We start from the raw sequence: 13,832 nt of genomic DNA on the forward strand, positions 1-13,832 counted from the left end.
GGGGGGGAGGGGGGATGAAGGAGGGTAGAGATATGTAAAAGTTGGTGTATTAAAATGTTGTAGAGAAATAATGTAAAGTTTTATGAAAAGGAGATGCTCGGCCAGTACCCCCAAACTGCATCCGAAGGATGAGGAAAGGAAGGAGGTGGGATGTGTGGGGTGGTTGGAAGAGAGGAGAGAGGTGTAGGTAGGAGGACAGGAGGGGAGGAGGGAAGTAGGTAGGAAGGGTGAAAGAGAGGGTGGATGCAGCCGAGCTGCTCTGAAATTTTTATGTCTGTATTTAATATGATTTTTTTTATTAATGTATACCATATTTGTATTAAAATACTCACCTGGGAAAGATTGCTCCAGAACTGTCGAAAGGCACTCAAACAGCTAATTAATTTAGTTCGCTCATCTTCTGGGGTATCCATAAACATGCTAAAACAAGTAAAGCCAAGATATTTATAAAGTATTTCATCACTAGTTACTACAACAGAATCTCTACAGTTATACGAGGAAATGGTTACATTTCACTTACCCAGGAAAAGCTTCCTCGATGACTTCTGTTTTCTATAAAAGAATTTAAAACATGGTATCACATTCTAATAACAACTTAGCTTTTATTCTATGTCACCTATATTCCATGTTCAAATCAATGTATCTAGAATGGGCAGAGGAAGAAACATTCTCAAATAAAAACTTATCTACTGATACCAACTTTCCAACTTTCTTTCCATTTATTAAAAGTATATGATACCAAAGTTACTGCCAAACCATTATATCAAACTGAAGTTTAGGGTTTAATATATATTACTACTAGAAAAAACCCAATCACAGTGTTTGAGGAGTATCTTGGTGGTATCTACTGATACCAGCTAACTAAAGTAAAAATTCTCCTCAACGCATGTAAACAAATGGAAAAAGGTAACCACAGAGCCAATAAACAAATAAACAAGCCCCACTTCAAGTATTAACCAGTGGTCTAAGGTGATAATTAAGAGAAAAGAAAATATTTTGGGGTAGGGAGGAGAGGTTGATAAAAATATTGATAAAATTCAAGATATTTCACTACATGAGATAAAGAAAAATGGAACAAAGAAATTACTGAGGGGAAATGGGGAACCAAAGAGAAACAAGGGCTGCCTATTGGTCTGTCCAAGCATCTGTCAATAAAATATTAACCTACATATGTATTCTAGACACATACAATGAATAGAAGTCTATACTTCTATACAATGTATAGAAAAGTCCATGTTGGGAGGTCATTAGGAAATAATCCTGCCACTAACAAAATATCTATAAACACTAGCCCCACATCTCAAAAAAGAATAATATGGAACTGAAGAGGGCAGGGATGATAAAAAATTCCCTAATGAGGAAGCAATCACAAGGTTGGGAACTATTACATCTGCAAGAGTGATGAACAGGAGAAGACAGAGGTGTGTAAGTGACGCACTTGCACAAAGCAAAGGGTTTTTCATCTGTCATAGTTTTAGAAGCAGAAGATTCAGCCTAGCCAAAGGCAATATACAGTAGTGGCCAAAATTGTGGAAATCTTTTGGGAAAAGTGTACATTTGAGATTTGATGGCTAATAGCACCACTTTGTTTTGGAGTAGTACCATAAAATTATATATCAATGGAAAAATAATTTAATCAAGAATGTAATGCAACAAAGTTTGCTCAATTATCTGTATTCTACGAAATGTTATAGCCAAATAACCAGAAAAAGGAAGCACAACTTGCTTAGGTTGATATCAGGTAGCTTTCCTTCATCTGATTGTAGCCAATGAGCATGAGTCTTGTTTTGGCAATGAACCAATCAGATCACAGTAGGATTCAGTTATTGATGTCATGTATTAAAGCTAAGAGGAGGACATTTGTCAATGTGTTATGTGATCGCTATCAAGTTGGTTGAATTTTTTTGTGTTCTTTCATTTAGTGAGCTTGTAAAACGTAATAAAATTAAAGTAATGGTGCAAAAAGTTGACTGGTTGCCCAGAAAATGATGTAAAATAGTATTATTAAGTGAATAAGGCTACAGTTATAAAGAAATTAGAAGAAAAATTGGTGGAAACTTAACCAAAGGTGGCATTTCTAAGTTTGTGAAGAGTATAAGGAGACTCAGTCTCTACAAAACCACACTGGTAAAGGCAGGAAAAGGTGCACAATAGCAAGTGATGATAGAAGAATTAAGAGACTGTGCCTACGTGACAGAAGAAAATCATCTGGGTGTATACAAGATGAAATGGCACAATGCAATGTGAAGTTGAGTGCAAGGACTGTTCGGCACAGACTACAGGAATTTGGCCTAAAATCTAGAATTCCATGAAAAAAGCCACTTTTATCACTCAAACAAAGATTGAAAAGATTAAACTGGGCTAAAACCCATGTTACCTGGACAGAGGAACAATGGGACAGTGTTATTTGGAGTGATGAGACCAAGATCTCCCTGTTTGGTAGTGATGGCATAAAATACGTAAGAAGAATAATCGGAGAAGATTTGCATCCTGATTGCATTACATGTACCGTGAAACACTCAGTGTTATGATCTGGGGGTTGTATGACATCAAAAGGTGTGATCTTTTCCAAGACAAAAGGTGTGATCTTTTCTAAGACAATGAAGGATTTATATTTCAACAGGATTCAGCTCCATGTCATGTTGCTGTTGTGTGCAAAAAGTGGTTTCAAGATAATCATATTCCACTACTGGAATGGCCTGGGAATAAGCCAGACCTTAACCTAATTGAACATCTATGGAGCCAACTAAAGAAACGTGCTAGTCAGAAGCGACCCAGCAATAAAACCCAGTTAATAGAAGCAATCATTCAATCTTGGTTTCACATTATAACAGCTGCAGAACTAAAGGACTTAGTTCACTCCATGGGAAGACGTTGTAAGGCCATAATTCATGCTAAAGGTTCCCCAACTAAGTATTAACTGACATGGTGATAATTTTTGTATATCTCGTTTTTTCTATGGTGGTAATTTTTGTATATCTCGTTTTTTCTATGGTGGTAATTTTTGTATATCTCGTTTTTTCTATGGTGATAATTTTTGTGTATCTCGTTTTTTCTACGTGTTTCACTTTTCTTCTTTATAACTGCTATTCTAATAGCAAATCCTTCATAAAAGTTATTGCATTACATTCTGGATTGAATTATCTTTCCATTGATATATAATTTTTCCATACTCCAAAAAAAGTAGTGTTATTAGCCATCACACCTCAAATGCACTTTTCCCAAAAGGTTTCCACAATTTTGGCCACTACTGTAGTCTTCACTTTGCCAACAATAGTTATGCCCATCAACTGGGGCAGCTTTAATAGGAGCCTAGCTAATCCAGGACGAATAAGACTATCCACAGTAAAGATTACTCCAGAAAGTTACATGGAAGCCCTAAGAGAGGTGCCTCGCCTTCTTAGTGGACAAGAAGTGAGGGCTGTTTCAGAGGCAATTCTTCATTTCCCCAGAGGCACCTAATCTATGGGGGAGCCGGGGATATTTGGGGTTAGATGCGGCCAGATCCTGCCTAGGTTGCCCTAACAAACCATTCAAAGCTTCGTTGCCTTCCAACCCCATGGAAACAAGAAGCATAAGGACCAGCTTGCTACTCCAGTTCTCCGTCTTCTTCTTCCTCCCCACATCATCTTCCCCCTTCCCTTTCTCCATCATCTGCCTTTTGCAAAGTTACAGCGAACGGTTCTTTCTCGCCAGCAGAGAGAGAGAAACAGCTGAATCTGACATCTACAGTCCCCTTCCCACCCCGCTACTCCCCGCAGCATTCCCCTTTCAGGCGGCGGCCATCGTTTGATGATGATGATGGTTGTTGATGATGATGATGACTGCCGTAGCGGGCGGCGAGACTCACCACCACCTCCTCGAAGATACTCTGCAACTGCGCCTCCATTGGGACCGCCATGGCGCGATCCCAAGGCTTTAGTCCGCCGCAATCCGGGCGGAAGAAGCAGCAACAAGCTCTCCTCTCCCCCACCGGTTCCCTTCCCGGAAGTGTTCCGGAAGGCGCTTCCTTTCGCATCCGGGTCGCGAGGAGCCGGGTGGGGGGGAATTCTACTACCTCTGCTGGGGTGGGGGGGGGGAATGCAGCAGCTTTTACTCACCGCTACGGATTGGAGGGTGGGATCGAGAGCTCCCATTTGCTTGCTTCAAAGTTCCGCGAAGGGCGCCAAACTCGGATGAAAAAAAAGCATCTTCCAGCGGTGGAATTTGCGAAGCTCCTCGATTTCCCCAAGGAAATGCACACCGGATTGCATCCCGGTTCTGTGGCCTCGTTTGCACGACGCGCGTCAGGAGTGACTCCGGTCATTGTTTAATAAAAGAAGACCCAGCAGTATTCCCCCAGAATGTCTATGGAGATTCTCAGTCATCCAGGTCAATGTTGTCCCAAAGATCCTTTTTCACGAGGCAACTGGACTTTCAACGAAAAACAAGAACGTCCAGTTGCCTCGTGCAAAAAGCATCTTTGGGATATTCCCCCATAATTTAATTTGGTGACCGAATCCAAATGCCTCTAGGCTTGCAAACGTACACAGCCCCCAATTATATCACCCTGCTTGGCTTCGCACAGGACACTAGAAAGTAATTTGAAAAATTTGATTGCTACCTGGGGGGCCACTCTTGGATTTCTTGCTGGAGAAAGAAAAAAAGTAATATTTTGATTATGGGATTTTATGATTAGATTGTTTTGATAAGATAAACATTGTGCCATGTTAAAGTTATACATGTTTCATTTGCATTTATAGTTTTTTTTATGTAATGCTTACATTTAAGACGAGAGGATATTTGTACTGTTAGTTTGAATATTGATTATTAGTATTATGTTATCTTTTTATGTACTTTTTGCCATGGGAGATTATTCTCAGATGTTTTGTTTGAAAATAAATTTTGACACTGAAATTGGGTGATTAGATTGCCTTTGATTAAAGAAATATCATAAAAAATTAAAATTATATATGCATGTTTTATATGATTTAGATAATCTTTTAAAGGGGCAGAAAAAGCATAAAAAAACGCAAGTAGTGCAAGTTTGGAAGATGTGAAGAAACCTGTCCCATAGAATCGCCTAGAGTCGAATATAACAAATGGATAACATCATCATCATAGCATAGCATGCATTGACTTATTTTATAATATAAAAAGATTTCTGTATTTGAACTTAATGTTTAATACTAAGGTCTCCACTGTATTTTTTACAAACATTAAAAAAGGAACTTAGAAATAGCAATAGCACTTAGATTTATATACTGTTTCACAGTGCTTTTATAGCCCTCTCTAAGCGGTTTACAGACTCAGTATGTTTCCCCCAACAATCTGGGTCCTCATTTTACCAATTTCGGAAGGATGGGAGGCTGAGTCAACCTTGAGCCGTAGAGGATTGAACTTCTGGCAGTTGGCAGAATTAGCCTGCAATACTGCATTCTAACCATTGCGCCACCACAGCTCATATTTATAAACATGGTAGACCCACTTAGAAACCACGCTGTGAGTTTATATTTGCCTTACTGTATGATGTATTGTGTATAGGGCAGTGGTGGCGAACCTATGGCACGGGTGCCAGAGGTGGCACTCAGAGCCATCTCTGTGGGCACACGCGCTGTTGCCCCAGTCCTAGGCCTTCAGCTGGGTTTTATAAAACCTTTTCACTTTAGGCCTCTGCTGCCATGTGCAAAAAAAAAAAAAAAAGATTCAGTCAATTTCAACTTCTCGTGGGAAAAAAAAGATCTTGCAAAGTTGGAATTGATTGATTGAACTTTTTAGTCCCACCAGTCTGCCATTACCACTGCAGCCACGTCCACCCAATTGGCCATGCCCACCCAATTGGCCACAGCCAGCCAATGGGCCACACCCACCCGGCACTCGATGCATAAGTGGGTTTTGGGTTGTAGCTTGGGCACTCAGTCTCTAAAAGGTTCGCCATCACTGGTATAGGGTAACCATACTTGACTGAATTTGATTAACAACTTTGGCAAGAAATATCGTAAAATAGAGCAAAGTTCACTTAAGAAATGTCTTGCTTAGCAAGAGAAATTTTGGTTGTAAGTCGAGGACTTACATTGTGATTGTAAGTCGAGGACCACTGGTCTTGCACCTTTCTTCCAAAGTTGGGCAAAGTTTAATCTCACAGCCATGACTGTGTATCTCAGTAAATTAGGCAGTATATGTAAGGGTGTGGGTCTATACATATGTTGTATATAGTATGTTTTAGGTGTGTTTCATGTATGAAGGAAGTAAAAGTTATTCTTTTAATAATTGTAGAAATAATTGTAGAAATGTAATGTCATTATATGAAACTGTCTCTTTAGTACAAATGGTAATCAGCAAAGATAATTAATTATGACCAAATGTTTACTGTTTCCTGCCTAAAAACCCTCCGGACACAGGAACTTACACTTTGAGTAGAAATCACTATCAAAGAGGGGGATTTTGACCCAAGGTGAGAATTACAAATAAACAAGATAACAGCAGATGGGTGGAAGAGGTCAGGATGACTAAGTACAACTTCAAAATACATTATAAAGATGAAAGAGACGTGGCATGCATTGTAGAGCTATAAGATGCAGAGTTTAATACCAGGCCAGGGTGCTCCTGGAAATCCAATCCATTGGGAAGGATCCAGGGGGCCCGTTTGCAAACGCTTCTCTTCTCTTCTCTTTTCTTTTTATTCTTTTTATGTTATTCTCCAATAAACCTTTGTTTTGTTAACCAGACTTGTCTTCGTATTGTGAGTATCAAAATTTGGGGTTTTTACATCTCACATGTATGTGTTTCACTTTGAGAGTGGGCAACTAAATGTCATTCTTGATGTGTGCCGTTGTGCCCACAGTAAAAAAATGACAATAAAGGTTATCTTATCTAATGTGAGCTAGTAAAGTGGCTTTATTCTTTGGTTTAGATGAGATTGCTGGAGGCAGGGGAGGGTCAGTTTGAGTCTGATAGGATTACACTAAGAAAGGCGGTTTGACTGAGATAATGTTCAAAAGACCGGGGGGCGGGGGCGGGGGCGGAGAGCACAGCTTCCAGTTTGTTAGCTTTATTTTCTCCACAGCGTAAGTTTTAATGCTGCCAAGCATGAGGAATCAAAGTACAGAATTCTCCAGCCATCTTCTAGTAGTGAGCTCATTTCTTTGGAATCTCAGTTTCCCAGAATGTTTGCAAGAGGGATTTTTTTTTACGATGATTCAATAATGTAATTTTTCATCTGCTGTTTGTGCTTACAGTTATTGCTCATTCTCAGCCTTGGCACAACTTCTTACAATATACAACACACCCATGTTTCCATTGTTTGCATATGTGCGTGCAACAAAAGAGGACAATAGAAACAAACATAGATTCGTAGTATGTGGCTTTGTTACATGGGAAGAAAATACAGAATGTCCATTGGCTGCTCCTGATTAAAGAAAGCTGGAAAGAATTCCAGAAGTCACACTTTGCACGCAGCAGCACAAGAGTCAGCAGAATAGCACTGGATTAAAGAAGCACTCGTTGCTTCTACCTCTGTTGTGTTTTGGCAACAAAACAAAATTGGGGTTCAGGTCTCAGAAGAAATAGAGAGGAAAGGAGAGAGACAGGATGAGTAAGACCTCTGCCTTTCTTGTTTGTTTGTTTTATTTTCTAATTCCTCAGTGATCATTCTAAATTACGGACTGAAACTAGAGAGCTCACTCCCCATTCTGTATTTCTTCCTCCTATTTCTTCTGCCAACCATGACAATAGAAGTTTGGGAAGGGGGGAGAATATCATCTCTCCCCCTGCTTTTCTTATGGGTGGCAAGTGAGGAAGAATGAAGAACCACCTTCTGTGAGAAAAGAAGCGGGGGGGGGAGTAGCTTTTCAACCAGACACCTCCATTCAAACTTCTCCCAAGGTCTGTGACACAGTTCTACTGTGCCATGGAGGAAGGGGTATCTTGGCTAGATATCTCACTTTCCTGTGCCCTGAGAATAGAACCAGGGAAAATGGCTCTCTAGCTGCCATTCTATGAGGGGAAACAGGTCTCTTTGGGGCTGAGAGAATTGATCTTCCAGGGATTCCTTCCCATGGTGCTCTCCCTTCTGCAATCTCTGGTTTGGCCCCTCTTCCAGTATCAAAAGACAAATGGCTGTGAGAATCAGTGACCCAGAACCAAGGGTTGAGCATGCCCACAGCAGACTCAGGTGACCATAAGGAGCAAAGCAACCCCTCAAATGCATATGGAGATTCTCAGTCATCCAGGTCATGAAGAACTGAAGAAGCTCTTGGATGAGAAGCGAAACGTCTTCAAAGAGAAAAAAGAAAGTCCAGTTGCCTCGTGAAAAAACACCTTTGGGACAACCTCTCAAACAGCTTACCTTTACATGAGGTGTTTCATACAGACCAGATGGCACAGCTTGTACCAGAAGAAGATGGAAAAAGCTGCTGGATCATGGAAGACAATTGCAGCCTGCCTACTCAATGGGTTGCGGTGAGTTGAAACAGCATTGCCATTCATAGCTTTCAAATCTGTTTGCTAAAGCATCATTAGTTCATGGGTAGGGGTCATATGGTTCAACCATTCTTTGCATTATTAGTTCTTAATTGCTTTCAATAGTTCATGGGCAAAAAAGAGGCATATAAATTCCTTAAATGAAAAAGTTCACCCCTCACTGTATCCCAAAATTATGATTATCTACTTTTCTGGATCCAGAAAAAATATATAAACAATGTGCAGGAAAAAGTGTGTGTTTTTTATTATTATTATTATTTTATTTGCAAACTGCCAGAGTCCCTCTTTGAGGAAAATGAGCAGTTCCTAAATGTGATTCATAAATAAATACATCATTCTTTTTAACAATGATAAAATACTGAATATACTTGATTTATTTGAATGTTTTCTGAATCCCAGTTTTTCCTGCCTGAAAGGAAACACATTTTCTCTCCCTCACTTTCGGTTTCCAAACAGAAAATTGCTGAAAATGCCTTCTGCCCTTTACATGTATTGGTTAAAAGGTGATTAGGTGTCCTCCCTCTAAATGAGCAAAGGCTGCCCTTGTTTATAAACTACCAGTAAAGAGATAATACTCTCTCAATTTCTCTTCATGCACAACTGAAAGGACAGGACAGAGCAAAGAGGAACAGGACAAATGGAAATGTTTCCTGAAGATAAAGATGAGACAGAGATGGAAGGGAAGAGCACTGCGGACCTGATAGATTTCCAAACAGAGACAATTATTAAAAGAAGCACTCTTCGAAAATATAAGATACTCTGTGTTGTAAGTGTTATGCTTTACTTACATTTGAACGTTGCATTTGTTATATCCCCTCTGCTTCACTTTTGTGATTAACAGCATAAACCTACTCCTAGTTTTCCACTGTTTGTCTGGAAATGTCCTGTTCTGCCGCTTTGTTTGTCAGCATGAATAGAGACACTTTTAATTGTTAACGTTTTCAGTGGACGGTCTGCTTCAAGGGCTGATACAGACACCTGAAATATTCAGAGTTAGCAAAGTTGGCAGATATCACTGTTTCCCGTTTATAGTGTATAAATATCTCTCCCTGTCTCTCTCTCTCTCTCTCCCTGTGTTTTAAACAAAAGTGAATGTTTACCACTGTTCTGTATTATACTGATGTATTACTATGAATTATTAGAGAGAGCCAGTTTAGTGTTGTGGTTAAAGGCATTTTCCCATTAGAAAGTGGAAGAATGTAAGTGCTAGTCCTACCACAGGCATAATTTGGGGCATTTTTTGGGGGAAAAAATGCCCACATACTACATTTCCATATACTTGCCAGGAATCAACATTCATTTGAAGGGATGGACACAAAAAAGGAATTATTATAGATTTAATTTATAATCTAGTATATCCTAAATTCCACACATCTGAATTCAGGCTAGATAAATTGATCTACAGTGGCTAAGAGTAATCCACATCTGCAGGCAAAAGATAAGAGAAAAAGTGTGACTTCATCCTGTTAACCTGGAAATACTTGGAACTGGATCAAACTATGAACTCCTTTCATAATAGACCTCTAGGACAATATACTCTGTGTTTCTAAGGATTCGTGTTCTAGGTTTTGGCTTCTTTTACCAAGTAGGTGTGCCAAAATGATGTGTCTTATACAATGAAAAATGAATTTCTGAAGCAGTAGAGTTGCTCTGAACTTTGACACAAACTTATCAAAGATGTTGTATTAGTTCTTACTGATAAAAAATAACAATGTTATCTGTTGGGAAAATTCCTAAGAAAGTCTAAGAATGAGTAGTGAACTTTTTCCATAAATTTATGGTTCAAAAAGCAAAAGCAAAACGTTAATATGAGGCTTTCTGTAGCTCATTCTGCTAGAGGAAACACATGGTTGCCCAGTCTAAATACAAATACAACGACAACTGAGTCCAAAATTTCTGTTGCTAAGTGAGACAGTTGTTAAGTGAGTTTTTCCCCATTTTACAACCTTTCTTGCCATAGTTGTTTAGTGAATCACTGCAGTTGTTAAGTTAGTAACATGGTTGTTAAATGAATCTGGCAATTGACTTTGCTTATCAGAAGGTCACAAAAGGGGATCACATGACCCCCCGGGACACTGCAACTGTCACAAATATGAACCAGTTGCCAAGGGTCTGAATTTTGATCACATGATCATGGAGATGCTGCAATGGTTGTGTGAAAAATGGTCATAACTCCCTTTTTTCAGCACTGTTGTAACTTTGAACTGTCACTAAGTCAAGAACTACCTGTATTTTATATCTTTTTACCTCTCCAACATTTTCGCCACTTTTATGTAGTGTGCATAGCTGCTGTTTCTTTAGTAATGATTTCTTAAATAAGACAGAATTGTCTGGTTCCAACAAAACAGTAGGTTTTTAAAATGCTGATGAAGAAGGACTCCGATGAATTAACAAGAGTGTAGAGAAGAGAAACAAGGATAGTGAGGGGCCTAGAGAACAAAGCCTATGAAGAACATTAAAGGAATTGGGTATACTTAGCCTAAAAACAAAAGACCAAGGAGAGACATGATAGCAGTCTTCAAAGGGTTGCTAGGAGCCTTGAAGGGAAGAGGTCCCAGGGAGTAAAATGTGCATTTATTCCCCATGGGGCGTGAGAGTAAGACAAGAATCAATGAATGGAAGAGAATTTATCTCATTAAACTATGCCTTAGTATTGATCTAGAATAGGGACAAAGGGCACGGTGTAAAGGTGATTGCTGTTTTGTTTCTTGGAAGCTTTACAGATGGAGATTCAATCTTAAAATAAGGAGGAATTTCCTGACATGAGAGCTGTTAAGCAATGGAAAGTCTTGCCTTCTAGAATAATGGGAGCTAGACATTCTAGAGATTTTCAAGCAACAATTGGACAATCATTTGTCAGGGATGGTCTTATCCTTGCCCTGGGTAGGGTCTTGGACTAGAGCAGGGGTCCCCAACCCCCAGTCCTTGGACCGGTACCGGGCTGCGGCATGCCAACAACCGGTCCGCACAAACAAACAAAGCCCCATCCATGGGATGCAGGCAGCATACAAAACCATGCACTCTCCGGTCCGTGGTAAAACCTTTCTCCACAGAACCGGTCCCTGGTGCCCAAAAGGTTGGGGACCTCTGGACTAGAGAGCCACTTTGGTGTAGGGGTTAAAATGTTGGACTGGAAGGCCATGAGTTCTAAGCCTGTCTTAGACATGAAAGTTGGTGAGTAACTTTTAGGCAAGTCATTCTCCCTCAGCCCAACTCAGCTCACAGGATTATTGTTAAAGGGGAAACAGAAGGCAGAAACATTATACAGTATACACTGCCTGGAATCATATAAAATAAAGGCAGGAAATCTTATAATAACAAGATATTTTTAGTTATTTTTTAAAGTTGTGAAGTAAAGATGAAATATATGTCTAATAATAAAAATGAATAAAAAGGTTATTTTTTACATTTTGAAATTATTTTACCATTTGGAAATAAGGGCACCTTACAATGACTAATGAATCCTGATGGATTTCTGGACCTTCTGAAGCATATCCCAATAGGTATACCGCTCATTTTCTAAATTTGAGAGATTACTGAGGTGACTGACACAGGCAATCTCAACTGCATGGATAGATGATTGAAGCAGAGGTGAAGAAAAGCTCATATCCAAATGAATGAGAGTGATATTGTAACCTGTTACTTACCCAAGTAAGTAGATTATTGATTAATGTTCTCCTAGACATGGTGATCAAATGAATTATTCCATTTACTCCTGACCACCCTTTTATTATCTACAGCCATTTGGAAATGAGGCTTGTTTTTGATTGCCCTGTGGAATTATTTTTGTGAAGAGCAAAACAAGAAAAATGAATCTCAGTTCATTTTTTCTACATTGTTATACCCTAAAGTTACTACAGCATCCTCTGGGTGACTTTGAGCCAGTCAACATTTCTTAGCCCAACCTATTCCACACAGTTGTAAGGAAAATGGAGGATGGAATAATATTTCACCATCTGAATTCAAAGGAATACAAATGCTGTGATTGAATTTTGCTGTGATTGAATTTTGTTAAATTCAATCACAGTGTAGCTGAAGTAACCTTGATTTCAAATGTTAAGTGATTAAAAGCTTTAGGGGCCACCTTGTAAAGATACTCTTGGTTTTAATAGCTTTTGGGAATTCGATAAAGATGTGACTTTTCTGTCAGGCACAGATAATAGATTGTCAGTAACAGATTGATGCGTATGGTTTGATTGGATATAATTTTAGTGGCCTTCTTTTTATGTTTTGCACTCTGAGCTGCCCAAAGTCACAAAATTCAGATAGGCAGCAAATTCAATTCAATCATCAATCAATTCAAATAAATAAATAAATAAAATTTATCTTGAGTTCATTTCTCTGGCAGTAAAAATATATTAATTTGGAGAGGGAAGAAAATGAGAAACTATTTGATAAAACACCTCTAACATGCATCTGCCTTTAGGCATGGGGATGACAAGGAAGAGTACAGTTCCATTTAGAAACTAAGCTTGGTACATTAATTAGGATTTATGCCCCATGAAGTGCATACGTAGGATCTCAGCCGAAGAGGGCAAGGAGGAGCTGTACATAGTGAACAAACCACAGTCATCACCTATTGCCACTTCCAGCAGTTCCTTGAGACTGGATAGTACCTCCCTCTTTGGTAAAAAATAGTGTCCGTTGTTATCCTCTTCTATTGCTTAGTCAAGAATATCCAAGGAACCCTTTTGGGAGCAGAAGGAACCAGAGTGGAGAGATGATTCAGCAGAAGGTAAGGCTTAGATATCAGGATAGGGAATTGCGACCACAGATCTGGATCCCGACCATGCTAAAGTTCTGAAGGACTCGTCCAAAAGTGAATCAAGAACCTATTGAACAATTTTGCCGGCAGCAGGATCTTACTGTTGGCACAGCAACGGATTCTATTGCGAATCAGGGCTGTTTCCAAAGGAGGCAGAGCAGGAGAGGTCCCGGGGCTTATGGAGCAAAGGAACTGGATGAGGCTTTTGGCAGGCCCAGAGGAAGGGAGAGAGGCTTTTGGAGGAATTGGAGGCACCGGCAGCAGCAGCATGCTCCAGGAGCAGAAAGGAGTGAAGCCTCTTTAAGGAAAAGGTGGCAGAGACAGGATCAGAAAAAGAAAAGGAGGTGAGGTTGTTGTGCAGGAATACAAGCTAAATTGAGGGCTAATCCATATGGAGCTCCGTTTCCATCTGTCCTGTTTGCCAATGTTGGCTCCCTAGAGACTAAAATGGATTATCTGAAACTTGAACTGACCACGAACAAGGAGGTCAGAGACATGGTTAAAGTCATCTATTCCAAACAATGCTATCAGTATAATAATAATAATAATAATAATAATAATAATAATAATAATAATAATAATAATAATAATAATAATAATAATAATA

The 13,832-nt window shown here is 39.4% G+C and overlaps 2 protein-coding genes across 5 annotated transcripts in view; one reads left to right on the forward strand and one right to left on the reverse strand.

Moving 5' to 3' along the window:
• The window catches only part of MED23 (mediator complex subunit 23), a 53,517-nt gene extending 49,525 nt beyond the window's left edge, over positions 1-3,992 (reverse strand). The window contains exons 1-3 of the mRNA XM_015819802.1: positions 3,851-3,992; positions 521-552; positions 333-420 (exon numbers count right to left, since the gene is read on the reverse strand). Of these exons, the coding sequence (XP_015675288.1) occupies positions 333-420; positions 521-552; positions 3,851-3,901 (171 nt within the window). The 5' untranslated portion in view covers positions 3,902-3,992. The remainder of the gene's footprint in view (positions 1-332; positions 421-520; positions 553-3,850) is intronic.
• Positions 3,993-8,340: 4,348 nt separating this feature from the next.
• The window catches only part of ENPP3 (ectonucleotide pyrophosphatase/phosphodiesterase 3), a 70,450-nt gene continuing 64,958 nt past the window's right edge, over positions 8,341-13,832 (forward strand). For 2 of the 4 annotated variants that reach the window (XM_015819805.1, XM_015819806.1), the window contains exons 1-2: positions 8,341-8,439; positions 9,068-9,226. In XM_015819805.1, coding sequence (XP_015675291.1) covers positions 8,356-8,439; positions 9,068-9,226 — 243 coding nt within the window. In that variant the 5' untranslated portion in view covers positions 8,341-8,355. Of the gene's footprint in view, positions 8,440-9,067; positions 9,227-13,018; positions 13,196-13,832 lie in introns of those variants that run through there. The other 2 variants (XM_015819807.1, XM_015819808.2) reach the window with 1 other exon arrangement.

This window comes from Protobothrops mucrosquamatus, unplaced genomic scaffold (assembly GCF_001527695.2).
Source record: "Protobothrops mucrosquamatus isolate PMUCROS unplaced genomic scaffold, P.Mucros_1.0 scaffold991, whole genome shotgun sequence".
NCBI lineage: Eukaryota > Metazoa > Chordata > Lepidosauria > Squamata > Viperidae > Protobothrops > Protobothrops mucrosquamatus.